The following is a 25,458-nucleotide window of genomic DNA, read 5'->3' as shown; positions in this document are numbered from 1 at the left end:
TGTTGAGGTTTTTTTTTTTTGTTTTGTTTTGTTTTTTTTTACATCTAGCAGTGATCGTCCACTTATGCATTTCACTATTAAAATGTAAAAGTTGGGACGCCTGGGTGGCTCCACCGTTGAGCGTCTGCCTTCGGCTCAGGGTGTGATCCCGGGGTCCCTGGATCGAGTCCCTCATTGGGCTCCTTGCAGGGAGCCTGCTTCTCCCTCTGCCTGTGTCTCTGCCTCTCTCTGTGTGTCTCTCATGAATAAGTAAATAAAATCTTTAAAAAAAATGTGAAAGCTGAGGGGCGCCTGGGCGGCTCAGTCGGTTAAGCATCTGACTCTCAGTTTTGACTCAGGTCATTATCCAATGGGTTGTGAGATGGAGCTCCACGTTAGGCTCTGCACTCCCCAAAGGCATCTGCTTGGGATTCTTTCTTTCTTACTCCCCCCCCCCCCCTCCAACCCCCACTCACAATTTCTCTCTCTCTTTTTTCTAAGGTAAATAAATCTTTTTAAAAAAAGTATAAGTTGAATGAAAGTGGGAGTTAAGCAAACCCCTGCAAGCCGGACTCCTTGCCCCTGTTTTGAAACTCAGTGATGCGCAAAACCCTCATAGAGTTCTTAATGGCTCAGGCAGCCGCTGATAATGGTGGCAACTTGGAAAAAAGGCTTGTATAATGATGGCTTTGAGAAGGGCACGTGCAAATGACCAGCTTTTATCTACACTAACGTATAGTTAACACTCGGCGTAGAAGCCAGGCTCTGTTCTCCGCACTTGGCTCCATCCTCATTTAATCTTTTTGATCATTTTCAAGTGTGTGGGCTCAATATGACCAGGCCCTGCAGGTGAGGATCTGGGAGCTAATTAGAGATATTGAGGCACTTGCTCCCCAGGTGGAGTGGGGGGAAATAGTGACCTCTCAGTTTTTACAGTGGGGTCTGGGACTCGTGAAGACTGTATGAAATTCCTAAAAGCATCATTGGGTGAGAACTGCTGCCCCATATCCCTCCGGTACCCCTCCAGGTAGTCTTGCCTCCAGGAGGCTTCCTTGACACTTGCACCCCCTAGCTTTTACCTGCCGTTTTCCGGTGAGTGGGGTGAGTGGAGCTTCGCTCCATCCCTGCCCCATGCCCACTGCCCCCCCCACCCTCCCAATACCTGCCATCCTTCCGTGGTGGATGGTGTGTGTCCTGGGGAGGCTGAGAACCAGGTCCCTCTTGTTGGCTCATCAGTGACCCCCTTAGCAGTTGCCCCAGGCCGGATGCTGGGCCTGTGCCAGGCAACGAATTGGACACGGAGCCTGTGCTGGGGACCGTCCAGTGTGCTGGCAGCCGCCCTGATGAGGCCTGCCCCTCGGTGGCTCGGTCGGTATTTGCTGATCATAAGTGGTTGTGTCCCTCTGCGCCCAAGATCCCCTCCGCTGCCCAAATGGGAAACCACCTCCACTCTCCTTTTAGCTTCCCGGAGCCTGGCACCATCCCTGGCATGTGGCTGGAGCCTGATAAATGTGTGTCAGGTTCGACCAATGAGTTAGGAAGCGTTAAAAGGTTTAGAACCGGTTTTCGGTGCTGCTGGCACTAAATTACAAGTATTTAAGACGAAAGAATTGGCTTTCGTCACCTTCTGTGCACCTCCAGCTGTAAGCTTTAGTACAACTGTAATTGAGAAATAATGAGGTATCTGGATTTTTTGTGAGTGGGAAAGACAAGGGCAAAACAGAAGGAAATGCAAATGTTCTGGCTGAAAAGTTCAGAAGTTAAAATTTTAGGCAGAGGTTTCAGACTGCGAGCTGTTAGGGCAGCCGAAGTGAGATGGAGCAAAAGCAAGTAGACGCTTTTTGTTCGTGATAATTGTTTACACTGTGGAAGAATTTCTGTCTTTGCCCCGCTGAATGTATTAAAAACAAGTATGGGGTTGACAGGTTTGAAATTTAGATCTCACTTCCTTTTGAAAATTACCAAAAGAGATTAGCGGTCATTCGTGAAAAATAAATAATTTTTAAAAAAGGAGTAAATATACCAGGTAATTAACATATTGACTGATCAACTCTTGGGTGTGAATATGACAAATTACCTGTCACTTTGACCCATGAGACTGTTCTCTGAGCAGCAGGAAAGGTCATACAGCAAATCCCTCGAATAGGAGTTTTGACATTTTAAACAAGCTAATTATCAGGGTGGCCAATTAGAAATAAAAATGTTTGTGGGGCACCTGGGTGGCTCCGTCGGGCGAGCCTCTTGATTTAGGGTCAGGTTGTGATCTCATGGGTGTGGGATCGAATCCTGTGTGGGCTCCATGCTCAGCAGGGAGTCTGCTAGAGATTCTCTGCCTCTGCACCACCTCCTCCACGAATGCATGCGCTCTCTTTCTCAAATAAATAAATCTTTAAAAAAAAATGCTTAAATTTTCTAAATACATATGAGTTTCACAGTGCTGTGTTCAATTTATCCTCTCTCTGCCAACCCTCAGAAACAGGCACTTAAAAAAGAAGAAAGCTACAAACTCATATTTAATTTGGGGATTTGAAGAATTGGCCTAAATCAAGAATTTGCTTATTTTTCTCTCTTACTGCAAACATTAGGGAGCATTTCTTCTTTGATGATATAACAACAGCAGCAGCAGCTTGAATTCTTTTAATGCTTTATCATTTTAAGTGCTTGGAGGCATTTCATGTTCCCCCAAAGCAACCATTCTCAGCTGTGGAACGTATCACACTCGTGCTATACAATTGTTGGTGAGAAGTTCCAGTTTGTTGCTAATAATAAAGCATGGAAGTGTGTGTGGATTTCCTTTTTCTTTCTTTCTTTCTTTTTTTTTTTTTTTGATAACTGTATGCTTCGACTCTTAAACACTGCTGTCACTTCCTTGCACTTTGGTCTACTTTCCTGAGTGGGCAAGAATGAGTGAGACCTCAGCTTGGGAGCTGGGAATTTCCCATAATCCTAGGCTCTCCCCCGAGAGTGGGTGGAGCAGGTGACCATTATCCATCCATTATCCTGTGGCCGGGGCTGGTTGACAAGCTCCATCCTGGAGCTTTATTGCCTTCGTGAAAAACGAATTTTCACCCCCACTCTTGCCTTGCCTATTAATCATAACCGCTACTTTTTATTGAGTGTTCCCAGCTCTTGTGCAAAGCCCATGGCATACATTAGCTCACTTAATCCAATGGCATGGTTTATCAGTGGCTTTTCATTAAAAAGATAAATTGATGTTAACAAGCATTGATTTCCAAAGATTTATGTTGTCTTTACTGTTACACTGTCTTGGCCCAATACGGTTTTGCTTTTAAAAGGTATTTTGTGAAATACATGCATGTGTTTCTGCAAAGATGTAATGTGTATTTTAGGAAGAATTATCTCTGTCGAGTGCGTGCATTGCGGATTTGGCATTTGGGCTTTATCCTAACAGAATATTTACTTTGATAACTGTGCATCAGGCAAAAACAAGAGCATGTTTGGCTGAGAGTCAAGAAACCTGAATGTTTAGTCCTGTCTTTCCCAATTACAGACTAGAAAAGGAGAGGAGAGCTAGACGGTTTTAAAATTTTCCTCCTGCTTTAGAATTCGTTGTGTGCGTGACATTTATTTTAAGCTGGACCAGAAAATCAGGGAAGAACTGAACAAAACTCTTCTCGTTGTGGCTTCTGTGAAGAAATTCTAGATTGACTCCAGTAACTTCATCTTAAATGCCTAGGTGGTAAAATGAAGGTAAATGGCTTGCCCTCTCCGGGCCCTAGGTGACATTGCCACCTCCACAGCACACAGGGTTAAAACCCAGTGGCATAGTACTTGGTACCCTCTTCTCTGAATCAACACCCATCATTTAGCGGCCACTTTGAAATCACAGTAGCCTATTCTGATTCCACTTGAGTATATGATTAAATGACCTCAAATTGTTTGTTGATTGACAACATAGAATGAACACGGTTGGTTTTTAAGATTTATTTGAGACAGAGAGTGCGTTGCGTGTGTGCGCACAAGTGAGAGGCGCAGAGGAGAGGGAGTGAGAATCTCAAGCAGACTCCGTGCTCAGCGTGGAGCCCGATGCGGGGCTCCATCTCATGACCCTGCCATCATGACCTGGGCTGAAAGCAAGAGTCAGTTGCTTAACCAACTGTGCCACCCAGGCAACCCTAGAACGAACATGTTTTAAAGTATACTGGCATGTCGCCAACATTAACACCTGTCCGCAAACAGGGGAAGAGTTTTGTCCAATGGCTTGTGAGGTCAGTGTGGAAGATGGCATTCACCTGAGCTGGTAATCTTTTTTTTTTTTTTTAAGATTTTTATTTATTTATTCCTGAGAGACAGAGAGAGAGAGAGAAGCAGACCCAGGCGGAGGGAGAAGCAGGCCCCACACAGGGAGCCTAATGCGGGACCCGATCCCAGGACCCCAGGATCACGCCCTGGGCCAAAGGCAGGCACCAAACCGCTGAGCCACCCGGGGATCCCCCCTGATAATCTTATCTTTAAAAGAAAAATAGGTTTGTTATAGCGAGACGTCATGCCACTGAGGTAGAAAGGATCATTGTAGAATTTAGGAGGAACCATGACTACCTGACCCGGGTACAGTCCCCCGTAACGTGAGTGGGCACTTGGCTGCTGTGCACTTGGCTGCGGCACCTGCAGTGTTTGGAAGCGCTGGGTGTCCCCTCCCAAGTCAGCAAACATAAGGGGCTCTGGGAAACCAGGAGGTGACTCCAGCTAGTGCTTTGGCAACGACAGAGATTCTGGATGGCTAAACAAACAGTGTTGAAGATGCAAGAGAAGAGTTTGGATAAAACTGATTCAGAAGGTGGCCATGGGGGGGGGGGGGTCACTTTTTTCTAATGTACTGTTTTTGAAATGCGTTCAGTTCACAGATTAAATATTTAACTAGAAAAAAGAAAGCAGGTTATTTTGGTGTTACTTGTTCCTCAAGAACCGATGCTGGTTCCTGGAGATCCGTTGCCTGTTAAGAGTGTTCTTAAATCACCTATTGAAAATCTTCTAGTTTTTCCAGCGGAGAGCGAGGGTTCTGTTCTGTCTTAGAAACTGAGGGCGCCGTCGGAGTCCGTCCTCAGCATCCGTCTGGCTTCAAAGCGATGACCTATAGCAGCTGGGCAGCCAGGCCCCAGAGTTCTTTCGGGGCTCTGTCGTACGCTCTTGGGACCTAGAGTCACGATTTTCCGTTTTTGGCAAAATCGTAAACTTGCACATGTAGCCACGCTGCGTGCAACCCGAGTCCGAGCTAAGGCCGTGGAGACCCAGCAGCTGATGGGCCTCGTGTCCCGTGTCCATTCCCTGAGGTCGGGACCTATATGGACATCAGTCCTCAGATTTTGCCCTTTCCTTAGAGATCCTGCGAGTCTGTTTGTTCCCCAGGAAGAAGACGTAGTGTGCGATTTAATAATGTAAAATAGTATATTAGATTTCAAGGAGATTGCTCAGATTTACTCTCCACTGGTGGCTTTCCTACACCCTAGGATATCTTACGTCTTACCTGGCAGGGGTGGTTATTTCAAGTCGTCTCGGTGGTTTCCGACTTGGAGAACCCACTGTTTTAGTGGGGTGCAGGACCTATGTGAGTTCCTCCTGCTTCGAATTTCCATCCCAGAAAATAAACAGAAGGGGCAATTTAATGAAAAAAAAAAATGTGACCGTATTTAAAAGTATGTGGTTGGGAGGTCTTTTTTATTTTTTCGCTTCTTAATCGGGTGTGTATGGGGGGGTCTTTTTTAGTGTAGACTCTCATCAGCAGCAGACAAAATGAAATTGCTCACATTTTTGTGCAATTCGTATTTTATACTAATTCCGGACCACCCAGTGGCTGACCCAGCGAGACCCTGGTTTTCTGTAGCCTTCCATCTGAGGGCTTTTGAATTACATGTCCACAGGTCCTGGGTGTTTCCCTGAACTAGCAAGAGCAGGCATTCTAATACCAGAAAGTAGATTTCAAATACTCCGTCAAGCTACGTATTGGCAAATCTCAAGTAGGCCGTCAAGCTGTACGTTGGATAATCGTACTCTTCTGTAAACGAGCGGTTTTCAGACTTTGGTGTGTTGATCGGAATTTGGGGTGTGACTGCTTGTCTGGGTTGTGCATCATCCATCTGAGTAGGTAGTTTGGGGAGGTCACATCTAGAGTAGATGAGGGGAAGATGACGCCACGTGCTTAACCCAGAACACCTCAATCCCCCCAGCAGTTCAAGGGCTGACAAATACCATAGTCTTCCTAGCCGAGCCTACCAGTAGCCTATTTTTTAAGTGTTAAAAGGTACATAATTAGTTGTGGTTATACAAAAAAATATAATCTCTGATCTATGAAAAGATCTTAACCAATTTTAGGCTAAGACAGTCTACTGGATTTGTGTTTGGGGGGAAAAAACCCAAAACATTATAATATCAAGTTCAGTTGCTTTTTTTTTTTATTTAAAGATTTTATTTATTTATTCATGAGAGACAGACACACAGAGAGAGACAGAGGTGGAGGGAGAAGCAGGCTCCATGCAGGGAGCCCGATGCAGGACTCAATCCCGGGACCTCAGGATCACGCCCTGGGCTGAAGGCGCTAAACTGCTGAGCCACCAGGGCTGCCCTCAAGTTCAGTTTCTGTATTAGTCTACTGCATAGTACCAAGTTTTATCCATTTTCTTTTATATATATATATATATATATATATATATATATATATATATAAAGACTTTATTATTTATTTGAGAGAGCACAAGCAGGAGGAGGGACAGAGGCAGAGGGAGAAGCAGACTCCCCACTGAGCAGGGAGCCCGATGCAGGGCTCCATCCCAGGACCTAGGGATCATGACCTGAGCCAAAGGCAAGCACTTAACCGACTGAGCCACCCAGGTGCCCCTATCCATTTTATTTCTAGAATATATTTTTAAGTGAGTGATCACTTAATTTGGTGATCACTTAACTGGTTGCCACTTTCTTTGTGGTCTTAGCATATGAAGAAAATAAGTGTAATGTGACCACTCTGAGAGGTTAGAGGGCACGGGTCAGTGACATCAAGGCAGAGAACAGCTTGGTTGGGCCACATACTTCCAAAGAACCGATGGTTGGCACCTCACTCCAAAGAATGCCGGGAGCCCGGTGGAATCAATCCATCGCAGGGTGTTCAGACGTCCGTTCGAGCGGGCGAAAGATGGTTTGCCCTGCACAGTTGAATGACTTAGGTGGACAGGAACAGTGATGGGGGAATAGGGGCTGCAGGATTCCTTCTGTGATATTCTTTTATTTCTTATGACCATCCTGCTGCACTGGTCACTTAAGGCCCAGTGGCCCATAGAGGCCGGACAGGCTTCACAAAGCATCTGTCCTGCCTGTGACAGACGAGAAAGCAGAGGCTCAGGTGTGAGCAGCCCAAGTCCTCGTGGCGGCAAGTGGCAGAGCCAGGGCTTACCCAGTGTAAACACAGCACGCTGGTTCCCCGGTACTGATTTGGAAGCTCACTGAACTTTCCATGCCTTGTGGGCCTACTGGGATTCTGTGCTCACGGGCCATCATGAATGTCGTGTGCGGGTCGGATGACAAGGAGCTCGGGGTTCCTCTGCTCACGCACCTGCCCCAGCGTCCGATCAGGCTTCATTTGCAAAATACAGACTTACAGATGAAATTATTAGGAATGCCAAGACCGTGACATCAGAGCATTAAACCAAGCTTGAGGCTCTTCGTGAGGGCAGGGCTCTCTGTGCCTTTTTTTTCTTTTTAAATAAAAAATCAGAGGCAAATCTAATTTGGTTCTGAGTACCCAGGTGTTAGCAACATCCTCCAGATTCCAGAAACCAATTTTGACAATTTGTTAAAGAGCGCCCTTGGAGACACATCTTTTTTAATCTCATTGCCTTAGTCTTCTTAGCTCCATTTATTTATTTGCAGCTTAATCACAGACCTTGCCTCCCAGCTGCACCTCCTCAGGGAGGTCTGGGGGAGATGTGGGAGTCAGGAGTGCCCTGAAAGATCCCGTCCAGCCGGACAAGGGCTCAGAAGTGAACCCCTCGGGGACAGGGAAGGGTGGGGAAGGATGTAGAATCGCCGGCTCTTCCTTGCTCTCTCTGCCGCCTCCTTGGACCTGCACGAGGGTGGTGGGAGCATAAGAACTTGCAAGATAGAAATAGTCGCGCTTCCCAAGTACCACGTAGGAGGCGTCGTGCCGAGGCTTTCTGTGCAGTCATTTGCTCACTGCCCTACCGCAGCCTGATGAGCGAGGCGCTCCGTGGGCCCGGTTAATAGACGGCAGAGCTGAGGCTCAGGAAGGCCCCGGGCATCAGGGGCGCGCCCGCGGTGGTCCAGCTGGGCTGCAAGGGCTGGTGGGCTAGGATGCGCACGTGGGCCCCGCTCACTGGGGAGGAGTGTCGCTCTGTATTTTACCAGAGGTTTGGGCGGGGGGCGGGGGGTGGCACCAGATGACCGGGTTTGGGAGAATGGAGCTGGTTGTGCAAGAGCCGTTCTGAGCGAGTCCTGGGCGGCCCCCCGGGCTCTCTGGGTCCAGCAGCTGGTGCAGCCGGTCACCTGGTCACTCGGGCCCTTGTGATCTTCAGCCACCGCCCGACTCCTGACTTCCCAGCCTTGGTATCCAGTGGCCCCTGTTGGGGTTCAGCTCAGCCCCCGAGCAGCCGTGTGACCCTGGCCACGACCTTTTGGCTCCCTTTGGTCTTAGCTTCTCCATCCCGGCGAGCGAGGAGGTGGGTTGGGGCTCCTGCGGCAGCGGCGGTCCATGGGCCCTGTCGGGTCCTGGGCGCGGGCCTCTCGGTGCCTCCCGAGCTGCGTCCCGCATCGCGGGGGACCGTGGACCCTCCAGATGCTGTGCTGAGCCTGGCCGCTGGGCTCCGCGTCCTGCCCGCCCTTGTACCTGTAGCAGGTGCAGCCGGCTCCGGAAGTGAGCTGACCGAGGGTCCCTCGTGATGACTTGGTGACCGTGCAGGAGAGCGGCCCCCAGGGCTCTCTGTGCTCGCTTGTTGCCCAGGTCAGCAGGAAGAGCGCTGCGGAGCATGGGCTCAGAGGGGTCCCGTCCCCCCGAGGTAGCTGGGGGGGTGCCCACCCGATAAGGTGCCTTTACCCAGCAGCCCGATGCAGAGACACCCACTAATGCACACACGGAGGCCGCTTTAGGGAAAGGTGATAGTGAGTCCCTCACCCATCGGGGCGAGGAGGGGGCACCGCCGCTCACCCGGACTTCTGACGTGTGAAGAGGCCGCATCATCTTTATCCTCACCCTGCCAGGCTCAGCCCATAACTTTCCAACTTCCCTTGTGAGAATTTTCACAGCCCACCTGCCTTGTGGGTTAACCTTGAACTGGGAAATGTGTGGCTTCCTGCAGCAAGACAGGCCAAAGATTTTGAGACCCACCTTCCGGGGCAGCAGGGGTGCGGAGGGGGGGTGACAGGGATAGGGTTGGATCCAGGTGGGCGTCTTTGTCTCCCCCCTTTGGGGGGGGAGCAGATAAAGGCAGTGGCTTTCCAGTGTAGTTAGGTGTTTGTAACTGAGACGGGGGTGGGCGGGATGCGGAGAAGAGAAAAAACGAGTGGGGTGAACCAAGGAGGCCCTCCCGAGGGAGCAGGGCTTTGGAGCTGTGCCTTTCAGGAAGGGAAGAGGAGCTGGGGAGGCGGTGTGGGTTGGGGTTTTGGCAGATGATGTAAGGCAAATGCCCCGCAGAGCACCCCAGGTTCACCCCGCTTTGAGGCTGAGCCACCAGCTCCCTGGGTAAGAGTGTCCTCTGGCCACGTGCTTTCTGGCAAGCTGAGCAGGCACCGTCCTGAAGACATGCCTGGGATCCCAATAGCTGCAGCGGAACAGCTAACGGGGGCTCGGACGGCCTGTCCTCGTCACGTCGGCTGGTACATGTGTGGTGGATGCGACCACTGGGAGCCGTGGCGGGAGAGCCCCTGGACCGGGCGCCACCCTCCCCAGGACCCGGAGCTCCCCAGGGACCGGATAACTCTGAAGCAGGCGTCAGTGCAGCCTGCCTCCTGGGGTGCGCCTCGTGCGCACGGCAAGAAGTGGGGATTTGGCTGTTTTAATCAAAACCACCTCCTCATCTGATCCTCGTTGCCGTTTGGGCCCTAGGTGTGGTTCCATTGCACACCTGGGGGGGCCACTTCCGTCCCGTGTGATGAGCCGCACAGCGGGGTATGGGGCATCCTTTATCTCCCTCCCGCTCCCTCTGTTCTCCTACCCCCTGGGGTTCCCTGGGGTCTCTGATTCCCTGGAGACTCAGCCCCGCTCCAGGCCCTGAGCAATCTGGACGCGGGGTGAGCTGCCCGGGACCAACAAGACTGCCTTCCCTTCCCTTATGTCACCCCAAAAGTGGGCCAGTTGGTTCCTCCGTCTTGGGGCTCTGAAGGGGCCCCAATCCAGGAAGCAGGGCACCCTTCACATCACCCCCCACTGCCTTTTAACCTCCTGATCCGATCGCCCTTGCCGCCGCCGCCTCTTCTGAGATGGAATTCCTTAAATCTTGGGTCCGTTTCTTTCCTCTCGTTCCCCACTTCCCGACTCCCACTTTCCAGGGGGGTGCTCTGTGCTCCCCGCGGCTGGCCCCCCGCCTCTCCCCGGATCTCAAGTCCTCGCTCATCCGCCTCTGCCAGCACCTTAAATCTCTCCACCCGCTGCTACACTTGGGGCCTCTCTTCCTTCCTGTGTTCCTCCTGCCTTCTTGTCACTCCCCGATTTACCTAGAAAGCCCTAGAAAGCCAGCTGCGCTCGCCTCTCCTGGCTTCCCAAGACTTCACTAGCTGCCCGCCTCCCCCCCCCCCCAGGGCTGGTTTCCGCTGTCGTCTTTCTGTTGACACTGGTAAGGGAGCTGGAAGTCTGCCCCTCTGGCTGCCTTGACTGTGGACCACCTCTTCCTTCTCGAACCTTCCTCCTCTGGGACACGGCCCTGCCCAGGAGCTCTTCCAACCTCTGCAGCCTTTGAGAGTAGTGCTTCCGCTGGACAGCCCCTGCCCCCGAATTGGTTGGGCCCCGTAGGCTCTCCCCTCCGGACCCTCTCCCAGTTGCAAAGGACGTTCAGGGGAGTTTTTGCCAGGAGAGAGAGGTTCATCAGCCCTCGGGGTTTGCTTTTGCAGCTGTCACCGTTAGGGCGGCTTCTGCGGCTTCATGAGGACACTTGCTGTCGTTAAACAGCCGAGGAGATCGGGAAGGGATTGGGCTGACACGGGGGCTCCTGGGTGCTTGCTCCTCGTGGCCCGTATTAGCCAGTTTGGGGGGCAAGGGCCGGCCCGGGGGCCACCTCCACCATTAAAGAGGAACACCTGTCCCGCTGGCCTGTACTTACGGAGCTTTGTAAGAGTTTTTATACACATCATCCGAGCCGATTTCTCATTTCCTATAAAGGAAAGTATAACACGTATAGAGGAGGGACTGAGGAAATCAGGAAAGAGCAATAAGAAATCAAAAGGCATCAAAAACCCACACTGGATGTGAAATTAGAAATTTCATTCTGGTAAAGGGAAGCCAAAGCTTTGCCAAATTGATAAAACTCTGGGAAGGTCCAGTCATGGAAAGGACCCAATTCTAAACAATCCTCTTTCACATTTCTGGCTCTCTATTTCTACTTCTTGTGGTTTTTTTTTTTTTTTTTTTTTTTTGATACAACATTTTGAACACAGCACAGAAGCATTAATATTTTGAATATTGTCTCTATATGAAAAGCACCTTTTCTGCTTCAAAGGTAAGGTTTAAGTGTCTGTAATTCTTTTGTAATTCTTGTGTCTGTAATTCTTTTCCCTCTAAGGCTCAGATACTTGCTACTACAACATATCTTTAATTTTATCATGGGGAATATGGTGAAATACAAGTCACTTAACAAGAATTTCTTTTATTTATTTATTTTTTAAAGATTTTATTTATGAGAGAGAGAGAGAGAGAGGCAGAGACACAGGCAGATGGAGAAGCAGGCTCCCTGGGGGAGCCCAACGCAGGACTCAATTCCAGGTCCCTGGGATCATGGCCTGAGCCCAAGGCAGACGCTCAACCACTGAGCCACCCAGGTGTCGTCCCTAGGCCCCAGAAATTGTGTGGAAAGAATAGGTCTTGGAAAAACTCACTGGCTGTGAGTTGCTTGTCTTGATTAGAGGTGGTCAGCGTGATGTCTTCCACAAATGCAGTCTTAGCTCCTTACTCAGGCGTGAGAAGAAAGGGCTTGGGGAATCTGGAGGGCATGCTGGCTCATGAGAAAGGAGGGAGCATCCATCACCAGGAGAGGATCGATGATCTATAAAGGCTGTCAACTGAGGCTCCTAGGTGGCCCAGTCGGTTAAGCACCTGACTCTTGGTTTTGGCTCAGGTCATGATCTCAGGGTCATGGGGTCAAGCCCCCAAACGGCGCCATGCTTAGTGGGGAGTCGGCTTGAGATTCTCTTTCCCTCTCCCTCTGCCAGCACCCCCCCCCAATCCCCAGCATACACACATGCACATGCTTGCTCTCTCTCAAGTAAACAAATCTTAAAAAAGAAAAAGCAAGCAAGCAGTGACAGAATGGAAAGAGAGGTAAGTGGGAAGGAGAGGAAGGAGGCTCTGACCTCTGGAGCTGTGGGGCCACAAGGAGGCTGAGTCTCAGGTACTAAGAGGCTGGACCTTGGGGGCAAAACTCTTGGTTGAAATGCGCAAATTTCAGAGGAATTAGTAGTTTGAATAAATATGGAAACATCCCTCTATGGTGACTGAATGACTCCTCACCACAAGGAATCATTCTGAGGCCAGAAGAAACCTATAATATCATTTCAGGAAAGTGGAAGTGATATAGAAGTATTGGGGTCGGGCTCCCTGGGTGGCTCAGTGGTTTAGTGCCTGCCTTTGACCTAGGGTGTGATCCTGAAGTCCCCGGATCGAGTCCCACATCAGGCTCCAAAACATGGAACCTGTTTCTCCCTTTACCTGTGTCTCTGCCTCTCTCTCTCAGTCTCTCTCATGAATAAATAAAATCTTTAAAAAAGAAAAAAAAGAAATGTCGGGGTCCAGGAGTGAACAGTCAAAAAAAAATTCTTGACAAGACTTCAGTGCAACAAGGGGATTTCTTTAAAGCACAGGGCAGGACTCTCGGGCAGAAAGAGCTGTCCTGGCGTTGCAACGGGTGACTGATTAGATGCTCTCAAGTTGGGAGGGGGTTCGGGACAGTGTAAGTCTCCAAGGTATTTTGGAAACAAGGTTTCCAGAACCTTGACGGGCTAGCTATTGTTGGGAAAAGGTCATTTATTACTGTTTCTTATAAAAACTCTGTCATGAGACACTTCAGATATGTATCAGTGGGTCATATGCTGGGGGGATGATTGCCAACACATATTGGGGGGCGGGGTGGTAGAGATAAAAGAAGTTTCCAAAGGAATTTCTATATGTTAAAGTAGACTTGGGATCCCTGGGTGGCTCAGAGGTTTGGTGCCTGCCTTCGGTCCAGGGCATGATTCTGGGGTCCAAGCATCGAGTCCCACATCAGGCTCCCTGCATGGAGCCTGCTTCTCCCTCTGCCTGTGTCTCTGCCTCCCTCTCTCTGTGTCTCTCATGAATAAATAAATAAAATCTTTAAAAAAAAAAAAAAAGTAGACTCACAGAATCTGGGGGTCGCGCTAAGATTGCCTTTTGCCCTTAGCAAAGTATTCACATCGAGGCAGCTGAGTCCCTAGAGGAAGGTCACTCTGCCTGTTTCGGGGACTTGTCAGTGGCCTGTAGGCAGTAAGGACATTTAATTTTTTCATTTGCCTGTTCCCCACCTCAGAAGGAGTAGGCATTCGACAAGCTTTATTGATAGCCCTGTGACCTTGATAAGGATATGTAGGTAGATTATTGTGCCTTCTCATGTGTTCATCCCACTCTTGATGAATTCTCAGTTGCCTGAACAATCGCGGCCATATAACATAGAATGGTGACTCAATTTCTGGCATGCACTTGGTGCTTAATGAACCTTGGCTGAATGAATGAATGAATGAATGAATGAATGAATGAACGAACAAACCAGTCCACTAAGTAGGGGGATGTCTATAGTGGCCTACACAAGAATCTCTCCCTGTGATCTTGTTATGGTCAACACTTCCGTCAATTATTTGGGTCACAGGCATATGAGATATGTAAGGCAAATTTACTAGGAGCCTGTAAAATTGTGATTTATTATAAGAAATAAATATTTGGTCTTCATCCACTTCTGATGCTGAGTTCCTGAAAGCCTTGGACTTTCCTGTAATGGCGAGCCACACAGGTGCCTTTTTTTATGTTAATGAGGTGACTTCTGGAAGCTCAGGTTGGGGGCTGGCTACCAGTGGAGCCAACTGTGTGATTAGAGGGTTGGAAGCTTCACCCCCCACCTCTGGCAATGATTGAATCAACTGTGCCTCTGTAATGAGGCCTCCATAAAACCCCCAAATGACTGGGTTCATTGAACACATGGGGATTTGGGGACAGTCCTGCGCTGGGAGAGGGCTTGGAAGCTTCCCACATTTCCCCATACCTTGTCCTGGGCAGCTCTTTGTTTAGCTTTGGATTCATATCATTTAACATCGTTTATAATAAACCCATAATCTAGTAGGTAAAATGTTCCTCTATGTTCTAGAAGCTGGTCTAGCAAATTAATAGAATCCAAGAAGGAAGGGAGTCCTTGGAACCTCCGATCTATAGCTGGCCAGTCAACCCGGACTCGGAATTGGCATCCGAATTGTTGGGGGATGGTGTGTATGTGTGTGTGTGTGTGTGTGTGTGTGTGTGTGTGTTGGGGGGGTGTCTCGTGGGACTGAGCCCTTAACCCGTGCCATGTGACGCTGTCCCCGGGGAGATGGTGTCAGACTTGAGCTGAATCCTAGGACATCCTGCTGGAGTGGGGAACCCTCGACACGTACACGCACACGGTGCACCTGCTGGCCGAGCTGTTCATCACAAACCCGGGCAGATATTAAAATGGAATCGATCACAGAGAAAAAAGTCAAAATTATCTGGACACGTTGGGAGCTGGATCACGAAGGCAGGCACAGGCAGGAGCCCTAGGCATGAGCGCGTCACCTGGCCCCTGGGAGCATCCTCTTCCTCTTGGCTCCTTCCTTTCTTTTTTTTTGGGGGGGGGGAGCAGCAGAGGGAGAGGGAGAAGCAGGCTCCGTGCTGAGCAGGAGCCGGAGGCAGGGCTCCATCCCAGGACCTGGGTCCCCAGGACCCATCATGACCTGACCCGAAGGCAGCCGCTTCACCGACTGAGCCCCCCAGGCGCCCCCTTGGCTCCTTCCACCGTATTTGACAACATCAGACCCTCCGTGTAGCGCTTCGTGGACCCTCCTCGACTTCCTCCTGGCTTTTCTCCCCTTCCTGGCTTTTCTCCCCTTCCTGGCTTTTCTCCCCTTCCCTCCTTGGCCCCTCACCCCCCTTTCAAGTTTTCGCTTTCCTTTTCTATGTAGGATCCCGCGGTCCCTCAAGGCGCATCTCAGTGGGGTTGGGCCGCGTCCCTCCCTGGAGTGCACCGGTCATTTAAAACGCACCTGCCGCACCTGCCGCGGAGCGGGGAGTGGGGAGCAGGGACCTCCCGGAGCTGGGGCCCCTACTCTAGGGGGACAGGGGACATCGGGGACCCGCCAGAGGGGCAGCGTCGGTCTGCTGAAAGCCACGATGAAAACCCAAGCAGGGCCACTGTCCTCGACCTGAGAGTCGGGGGGCGGTGGGGGGGGGGGGCAGAGGGTGGCACCTGAGCAGAGCTGGTCTTGTCCTCCCCCGGCTGCTCCCTGTGCGTGCTCTGCCTTCTCCTCCAGCCCTCTTCTGGCTGCCGTCCCTGGGCCCCCCCCCCCCCGCACCCCCCCTGCCACACGTCTTCCCCCTCCCTCCTTGGGGCCGGGTCCTTGCTCACCCAAGCTTCCAGACTCCCTTTCTCAGCCTTTGTTTCCCCCCAGGCGCTCGGATGCAGTGAGGTGGCCCTGGGGTGGCGCCTTCCTCTGCGCTCTGCCCCTCCTGGTCCCAGCATGACCTTGAGCAGAGCAGATCTGTTCTCACTCCCCCACCCCACCCCCAACCCCGGCCTCACCTACCTGATTCCCACCCTAGGGCTCAGCCTCCTCCCTCCGTGTGTTCGCCCCCCCTCCCCCGCACCACCCCCAGCACACACTCCCCCTGTGCTCTGCACCCTCTGTCCGAAAAATCGCCTCCCCCACCCACCCAGGGTACCGCTTCCCTTTTTCTGTGCTTTCCAGATTTTCCTGGGGTGCACTCCCCCTTCCCTTCTCTCCTCCTTCCTGCTATTTTATCAGCCCTTCCCTCCCCTCCCCTTCTCCACCCTTCCCTCTCCTCCCCTTCTCCACCCTTCCCTACCCTCTCCTACCTGGCAGTTCCCCACCATCCAGCAGCAGCCAGCTCAGCCCTGCCAAGCTTTCCCCAAATTCTCTTTCCCTCCTCTCAACTTCTTTGTTGCGATGCAAGAGTCCTTGCAGCCCCAGCATCGCCCTGCTTCAGGAGGGTCCTCTGTGGCCCCTTAGTCTGTGGGTCACCTGGAGACGGGCACCATCTCTTGTGAAGTCTTGTGCTTCTTGTAGATGTTAGCACTTGTTAGGCATGTTTGTGGAACTGGCTGGAATTCTACAGAAGACTTGCAAATGTTGAACCACGTGAAACTACTGTTCATAGTCAATATTTTTTTTTTAAGATTTTATGTATTCGTGAGAGACACATAGAGGCAGATATAGGCAGAGGGAGAAGAGAAGCAGGCTCCCCACAGGGAGCCCGGTGTGGGACTTGATCCCAGGATCCCGGGGTCAGGACCTGAACCGAAGGCAGCCGCTCAACGGCTGAGCCACCCAGGTGCCCTCAATATTCACAGTTTTGTATGGTTTGATCCAACGTAGCCATTTGGTGTCAATGCTTCTTATTCCTGTCGTGGCTTTCAGAAGTGTTCCCTTCAGGCGGACTGACTTAACTCATGGGGCCCAAAGGATGCTTTTCAGCTTTCTGAGACATTTCCCATCTTACTCATTCTATGTGTCTGATTGTTCTGGCCAAAAATGGATGCAGACCTCAGAAATGTCATAAATGTGTACTCTCCTTTCTTGCTATTAACGATTTTTCTATCATGCCTTTTCCAACTCAGAGGGTTTTTTGTAGACATCAATGAGATTTTGAGGCTGTTTGCACAGTGACAAAGGTAACTTTTAGTGTCATCTGACATTGTCAGCCCAGTGAAGAGAAAATGGTGAAGCTGTGAGCCCAGTGAAGAGATGGTGAAGCTGTGAACAGGGCGGAAATGGGGAAATGCTCATTTGCATATTGTTCTTTAAGGTGAAAGTGGATCAAGGTATCAACCTGAGAGCCTGTGAATATTTTGTCTCAATGGTTTTGATTTCTAAGACTGATCCAGAAACCAGAGTTGGCCTTAAGTTGAAAATGTCTTCCATATTGAATCTAGAGCGTCTTCCATGTTCTGCCTTCAACGTGCAAATGTTGAACCATGTGAAACTACTGCTCATAGTCAATATTATCATAATTTTTAAAAGAGTTTATTCATTCATTCATGAGAGGCACTCTAGAGAGAGAGGCAGAGACACAGGCAGAGGGAGAAGCAGGCTCCACGCACGGAGCCCGATGTGGGACTCGATCCCGGGTCTCCAGGATCAGGCCCTGGGCCCAAGGCAGATGCTCCACCACAGCCACTCAGGGGGCCCTAACAATAATATTCTTAAGTAAGAACCAAGAAAGTCTTCTGTCCTGCCCGTTCCACGATTGCATGGTCTTGGTAGACACTTTGAAAACAAAACCAATAGCCTAGCCGGTCACGATGGTCCCCTTTGGTGCTGACTTGAATTTTCTTTTGGTTTTCATTGTCCCTTAAACTGCCAAGAAGATAGCAAGCAACGGTTGCCACCTTTTGGCATGAATGCTCTTAAGTAGCCTTTGCAAAAATGTGCAAGACCCTCCTGTTCGGGCGCATCATCGAATTTTCTGGTGGAGGTGGGGAGATCACAAGCGATTTCTTTCCGAGCGTGTGAAGTGTCAGGCTGCCTTGCTATTCCCACTCCTCTTGCCATGAGACAACAAAAGGCTGGGGCCATAATTTAAAGGAATAGTTGATTGTGGGTGTGGGTTTCTAGAAGGATGGTTAAAGTGAGAAGCAAGAAGTAAAATTAGAAGAAAATGTTGGAACAGGCTAAACTGGTTTTCACAATCCTTTCTGGCTTAACCAGGGGCCAGAGGTATTGAATGTAGAAGGTTTGGGGGATTATCTCAAACTAAGGCATTAAAAAACCAGGTGGTTACAGGATTTGGATTTGGGATCTCCCACAGTTTTTTTTTTTTTTTTTTTGGAAGTGTTGAGCAACAAAGCGCCGAACCTTGGATGAGCTAGGAGAGGGTGGTCTCTACCTTGTCTTTGTGTCCGCTTCTAAGGTGGGTGCTCAACCCAGCCAAGTGGCAGGGTGTCCTCGGGTGGAGAACCCTTCACCCTGTGGTTTTCAGGGTTCATCCCGGTAGTTGACTGGAGTTCCTATAAATATCTTGGATAGAGGCAGTGAAGGTAAAGGGGTCAAGCAAGTGCTTCAGTCGTGGTACAGAAACCAGCAATGCTTGGACACATATGGCTCATGACCATGATAAAGGCTTTTCTGTCCTTGGCTGGGCCGAGGACTGTGGTCCCCTAGGATGTGGCTATGCAAGAGGAGCCGTGAAAGCAGCGGTCAGTCATTATTGGTACAATAATAGCCTTTATGCTGGACATTTAGACCGCTCTTGAAAACAGCCTTTTGACTTGGGGGGAGAGGTTCTGATGAATAAAGCTCTATATAGAACCATGTCCAGCAAGAAGAAGCATCCTCTTTCTGTTTTCTTTCCCAGAAGTCCCCAAGATGTGAGCCAGATACCCTTGTAGCGTGTTGCACTTACTTTTAACACATGGAGCCATACCTCTCTGTGAATCGGGCTTGAGCTCCGTTTCCCTTGCTGTCACAGGTGTTGGTTCGGGACAGGGAGCAGATTGTAACTGTAATGCCAAATTGCATCGGCTGTTGGTTTTTTGTTTTGGGGCGGGGGTGGGGTTTAAAAAGATTTTATTTATTTATTCATGAGAGACAGAGAGAGAGAGGCAGACACACAGGCCATGGGAGAAGCAGGCTCCCCTCTGGGAGTCCGATGCAGGAGTCGATCCTGGGACCCTGGGGTCACGCCCTGGGCCCAAGGCAGAGCCTCAGGCGCTGAGCCCCCAGGCGCCCCACATGCAGCCATTGCTAAGTCCACGTGTGGGGTTTCCCTCCCTGTTGGGTATTTTTCCTCCTCCCTTTCATGTATACCTAGTGCAGAACGCTGTGTGCGCATCATTGTCCGTACATATATGTTTAGGAGCCGCGGCTGGCTGCAGATCGCGGGCAAGAGGGATGCTAAAGCGAGCGGGTGCGGGGGCGCCCCGGGCTCCTCCTGGGCAGGGTGGGGGGGTGGACTTCAGCCGGAGCGGGATGACCCGCGAGGGGTCCCCGCAGGCTGCACCCCGGGGCAGGACGGAAGGAAGGGGCTTGCTCGGGAGGGCGCCCCGCTGCGCTGTGAGGGGGGGTGGGGGGGGCTCTCCCCTCCCCTCCCGTCCCCTCCCCCCGCCGCCTCCGGGCCGTGACGTCACCGAGCCGCTCTTCCCCGGGAGGGCCGATTAGCATTGGGCGGGCGCGGCCGTCGGAGGAGGCGCGGGGCTCGCCGTCTCGGGGTGCTCGCTGACGGCCGCCGGCGCCGTGGAGCAGCCGGCCCGGGGACACCGGCCCGGGGACACCGCGGCCGCCCGCCTCCGCCGCGGGGCAGAGCCCACCGTGAGCCGCGCGCGCGTCCAGGAGCCGAGCCGGGGCGCGGGGGCAGAAGCGTTTTTGGGGGGACGGCATGAAGCCCGCCATGGAAAGTGCCGCCGAGGAAAGCGCCGAACAAAGCCGGGACAGAAAAGGTACCCAGCGCCCTGACAATAGCCCGGGTCAGGCTGTCCCCCGGGGGGGCTCTCCCGGGGCTTGCCCGCTTTTGTGTCGCTTCGCAAGCAGCTCCGCATCGAGCCCTCTGGCGTGGTCTTGCTTTCTGGGTGGTTTGGGGTTTTGGAGGGGGGACCCCCTCCTGGCTGATGTTAAATTAATAGAGCAGCCCCCATTCTGCCGTTCCCGGTCCAGATCTTCCTGCCGCACGGGGGACGCCCCGGGACGCCCGCAGTTGGTCACCTTGGGTACCCGAACCGGGGAAACGGTCTCTCCTGCTTTTTCTTTCTCTGTTTTTTTCTTTTTTTTCCCATTTAATATAACAAGTCATAACTTAGGTCCCACGTTCTGCATGTTCTGTTCCCGGGGAATGCGTTGTTTTCTGCTAATGCTGAGGACCCCCCGGAGGGGGACCCAACCCAGAAACAGGCTTTGGTGCGGCTAAGGCCGTAGTGATTTTGGGGACATTTGCTCCTCTTCTTGTTGAATATGGTAGTCCTCCCCACGGATCAGGCCCTGACTGTGACCGGGACCCACCGCTGACAGTGGGAGCTTCAGAGCGGGGACGTCACCTCTGTCACCTAGTGCTGATGCAAAGGGGCGGGAGGGGCCCCTGCTCTTGGGAACTGGGAGATTCAGAGCAGGGAATTCAGTAAAGGTCCTGTCCCTGCAGGGGACTCTTGCCACACTGTTGACACAGGCAGTGGCCTTTTTACAGACTTACGTGTTTTGCAGCAAGAAAGTGACAAAATAGAAGCTAAAATTAACCCGTCTTTTCCTAGATAAAAACTGATCCCAAGGGTGACACCCCATAGAATCAGCTCAGCCACCGTTAAATGACAATGCAGTGAGATGCCGCCCACCTCTCTTTGCTCCCAAAGTTACAGACTATCCTGAAGGCGCGAGGACGTTTTCTGCACCTGCAGTGGCTCTAATATCGCCAGCCTGCACGCCAAGGTTATTTCCCACGGCCTGGGATCGAGTGACAGCCCCTAAACAATAGTGACTTTCCGGGGTGGGAGCACAACTCCGTTTTACTTGTGAACGTGTTGGTTGAACTGTCTAAAACTGCCAAAATAGTCAACCATTTTACACCTACAAACATGGCAATTTCAGGCATTTGAGCCTCACAGCAGACTTGGATAGAGGCTGCTTGTTTTTATTGGGAATTTCTTCTGTACCCAATACCCTAATGACATCATATCCTAAGCAGAGCAATTATATCCTAAGCAGAGCAATTTCATTTTTTAGAATCAATTAAACTTCGAAGTATGATTAAAATCTGCATGACGAAAACATCTGCATAACATGAAACTTGCCATCTTAACCATTTTTTTAAGTATGTGTTTCGCTGGGGTTTTACGTACATAGCATTTTAATGTTACAATTGGCAGCTTGATTCACTGCCTGCATGCAAGCTACCGCCCCTCACCAACAGAACCAAACAAAAAACCTTGCTTTTTCTTGTAGGTCTATATTTTTGATTTATATGAATGACCGAATAGCAATAAGAGGAGCGCTGGGGAGTGTTTATGAAGCTGAGGAATGGAGATAGAAGTAAGGATTGATCTCCGTGACGATTAGAGATGAAGTTTGCGGGGCGTGATCACGTAATAGTGCTGTGGGGAGGAAGCCTCTCGCAGTTTACAGCAACGTTTTCCTAAAGCACATGATTTCATTTAGTGCGCACGGTTTTTATTAATATGGTATTTGCCATATTAATAAACGAAATTAACCATTGATAGGCCATTAATAAAACCATTTTGATCTCTGCAAAAAAAAACCATGCCTTTCTTTTTTTTTTCTCTCCAAATGCAAGCAAGGAGCATAAAGCCAGTAAAAAATCCGTATTACACAACTGTGCATCTCGTCCTCATTCAGGCTTACGTACGGACTGCTATTATTTTACGTCAATTAAATACTACTTACTAGCAAATCTGCAGGCTGCACTACATCTACTGACTGTCATTAGGTGAAACCTCGTTAGCTAGCTAGCTAGCTGTGATTTTAGAGACAAAATTAGAAGCAAGAAGGAATTTCTGGAGGGACTTTAAAAACTGCCAAAATTGATAGACACTGGCTGTTAGGGTAATTAAAAAATGCCAGGTGAACACAAGCTGTTGTCACATGTAGAGTTCAGGTGTGAGTAAGCATACGGGCCAGGGCGTGTGTGTCACCACTACAGCCACAGGGGTTGTGGTCACTGTGTGGCCTGCCACCAATGCTGATTTGGAGGATGGCTTACCTGCTAATCTTCATTTAGACAAACAAGTTCATGTGCCAGCTGCACCCAAGTCAGAACCCACACAAGTATCATCTTTGTCATTTCCCAGTTGGCTCGCCCATTGTCATTCTAGGCGAGCACACACACGCACACACACAAGAGGCACGAGGTGACAGTCACAGATGTTTCCGCCTGCTTGTCACTCCAGTGTCCCTTCAGATTTAACTTCAAATTTAGAAGATAAATGTTGACTTCATTGAAATGTACATTTAAAATCTTGACATAATTGGACACTGCATTATATAATCCTTGAGCTGGTGGGTCTGTTTTTTTGTGGAGGTTTTTTTTTTTTTTTAGGCCTTTCAGCAAGGGATTTAATTTCCAAAATTTAATCCTATACATTTTGTCACTTCCCACAGAGTTTTTCACACACATCTATTTTTTCCCCCTGTGTTCCTCCTTTCCTATTTGTTTTTAGTAGTTCATGCTAGGGGCTGTACCTGCCTCTTAATTGGGGGGTATTATTGCACAATGGGAATTCTAGCTTTGGATAATTATTCCATTAGAGAATTAATTGGATTATTATTAAGACTAGAATTAAATTTAGCTTTATAAATTGTCCTCAACTTTTTTAGTTGGCCTCACTTTTCAGCAGGACAGAGAGCTTATCTTTAAATCAGAAGGACTTTTGTTCCTATTTTAAACACAAATAATCAAATCCTAAAACACACACACACACACACACACACACACACACACATGCATATTGGTGTGTGTGTGTGTGTGTGTGTGTGTGTGTGAAACAGCTTCATCGCTTTTGCCACAGAACACCACTGGATGGTCAAAATTCCCAAGAAGTATTCAGGAGATACCCAGAAATATTTAAGGCAAGCAAGCAGCTCTTCTCAGATGGATGTAAGAAATGCCAGGTTGTTACAAATAACAGTTTTTACTTTGGAAGCATTAAATGAAATCAAAGTGTGAGGATTGACTAAACAGATTCACTGAAATGGAATAACTGGAAGAAATGAAGAAGACAGAAATCAAAGGAACTAGATCATGGGCCTCAGTAGCAAAGCGATGGAGAGCTAGGCTTCTATTTATTTCTGTGGAGTATTACTTGATGTCAATTCATTTGTGAAAACCAGTGCATCTGGAAGTGCTGGGAATGCTCAGTCAAGGGGTAGAAAAACAATTGAATCAATTGCTGTATTGTGTGGAAAAAAAATCTGCGATGCAAATTGTTTTTATTACATGTAGGAAATTGAAATCTACTGAAACAATTATAGCCGAGCTAGTTAAGTGCCTGGAATTACTGCTGAAATAATTTTGAGAGTTCCAGGCATCAAACCACACGGGAAGAAAAATGTAGTAAATTGGAAATAATGTGTAACTGAAAATAAATTCTAGGACGTAAGCAACGTAAGAAATGAATTCAAACTGTTGACTTGTGTAAAAAATTAAAACATTCATTTAAATTTGGGGGGCAAATAGATCTTAATGTCTTAGGTGTTCGGGGTTGTGTTTGTTCGCTTTATTTTAATTGTGTGCACTTTGGGCCCTCTCTATTTTCTTTTTCTTTTTTTTTCTTTTTTTTTTTTTTAGTAAGAAAAGCACTCTTCTAGAATATATGGCCTGTGTGCTGAGAACCCTGAGGGACACATTTAACGTTACGCTCCTCCTGGTGATCTAGAAATGACTTGATATTGAGGTTTTTATTGACATTTCCTAACTTGATTAGGAATACAGTACAGAGAAAGTTTTAGATGCAGGTTTTCCCTCTGAGAGTCTGCCAAGGAGGACATTTGAAGAGAAGGTGTCTGGGGAATAGGTTGTAGAGAAAAGCATGACCGGCCAGATGGTGCTGGACGGATGTGGTAGGTATGATACAGCTTGCTTTTACCTTATTTTATTTTTTTAGAAAATGTAAGGGTGGAGAAGATCTCCGTGAAGCCATTTGGCGCATCTCCTGCTTTTATATTATTGTTTCTATTAGCATATTTGTCGAGACTTGGCCCTGCTGTTTCAGTAGACAAAGAATTCTGACCCATTTCTGGAAGTTTAGATTTGCCTTCCTGGAAATTGGGCGGAAGTCTCGTGTTCAGATTGTAATGTCACAGATCACGTTTTCCCATTACCTGTGAAACTACAATTCGATTTAGGGTGAAAAACCTTAATAACATGACTTGGGAGCCTTGATGGGTCTGAGAACCTGTGAAGGTAGGCAGCGAGTGTCCCCACGAAGCAAATTGCCCCTCCCTGGGACTTGGTGATCAATTGGATTGTTCCAGAGACACGCCCTTGCGTTTTTCTCCTTGGGACCAAACTCACAACCCTGTGAGGTGGCCGGCCAGGAATCAGGATGGCTGTGGGATGGAGGAACAAGGTGACACACGCTGGCTTGGAAGAAAGGGAGGCTCCAGTCCCAGCTGCATGCATGTACCTCGTCATTCATTCATTCATTCATTTAATAATACTCTCCTTTGAGAGCTCCTCCTCCTCAGTTCCCCCAGCACATGTAGAGTACAGGGGTGCCTAACTCATCTTAGGGACCACTGTGTGTGACAGGATCTTGGTTTTACCTGTGATTTTGCCACCCAGTGGCAGATAACGTAGCAGGACGACAGTACCCGGGTGGAGGATTTTCCTCCCCAGGCAGCCCAGGGACCTCTCTCTTCCAGACACGTGTAAAAAGAGAAAAGAAACGGACTTCCTCTTCTGTAGGCTGATTTGATTGAGTGCATTGACTTCCTTCTGCATCCAGGTCTTAAGTAGCCACGTTCCATACCCAGGGTGCGCACACTTCATCCAGGAAGGGCCAGAGAGTAACCATTTTAGGCTCTGTAGGCCTCCCCGTCTCTGTTGTAACTCCTCAGACCTGCGGTTGTAGCCTGAGACCAATAAAGGTGGCCAAGTGCCAATAAAGCTTTATTGACAACAACAGGTGGCCATCGTTGGCTGGCCCCTGCTTGCATTTCGTGATGGTGTCCGAGCTTTCCCTTAATATTTTAAATCCTACCTGGAAAGGAAAGACGGCAGATCCAGCTCTCAGAGACCTTGCCTCAGGAGGATGGCCTTTCTAAGGAAGCTCAGCCTTTGTCACCTAGTCGCCTCCGGTGGTCATTGTGTAGGTGCCGGAAAGTAGACCAGCCTGCAGGGCAGTTGTTCAGCCCTGTCACAGAAGACTATCACCCTAAGTAAATGGGGGGAAAAAGACAAGAAAAAAAGAGGTACAAGGCATTGTTTTGTTTTCCTTTCCTCGATTCCCCATTGTTTGTCCATGCCCACCTCTGCTGACGACCACCCACGGTTGTGACCGTCCCTGTCAGCCACCACCGCTCCCTAAGGGGAACTTCTGCGGCCTTCCCTCGGTAGGG

At 49.6% G+C, this 25,458-nt stretch overlaps 1 protein-coding gene across 6 annotated transcripts in view; it reads left to right on the top strand.

Annotated features, from left to right (window-relative positions):
- The window catches only part of GPM6B (glycoprotein M6B), a 161,103-nt gene that overhangs the window by 95,506 nt on the left and 40,139 nt on the right, over positions 1-25,458 (top strand). For 2 of the 6 annotated variants that reach the window (XM_025986706.2, XM_072744047.1), the window contains exon 1: positions 19,560-19,838. The exons of 2 other annotated variants lie outside the window; for them this stretch is intronic. In XM_025986706.2, coding sequence (XP_025842491.1) covers positions 19,778-19,838 — 61 coding nt within the window. In that variant the 5' untranslated portion in view covers positions 19,560-19,777. Of the gene's footprint in view, positions 1-19,559; positions 19,839-25,458 lie in introns of those variants that run through there. 2 more of the 6 variants (XM_025986704.2, XM_025986703.2) reach the window with 2 other exon arrangements.

This window comes from Vulpes vulpes, chromosome X (assembly GCF_048418805.1).
Source record: "Vulpes vulpes isolate BD-2025 chromosome X, VulVul3, whole genome shotgun sequence".
Classification (NCBI taxonomy): Eukaryota; Metazoa; Chordata; class Mammalia; order Carnivora; family Canidae; genus Vulpes; species Vulpes vulpes.
Note: the sequence above shows the minus strand (reverse complement) of the source record. Positions and strands in the feature narration are given on the sequence as shown.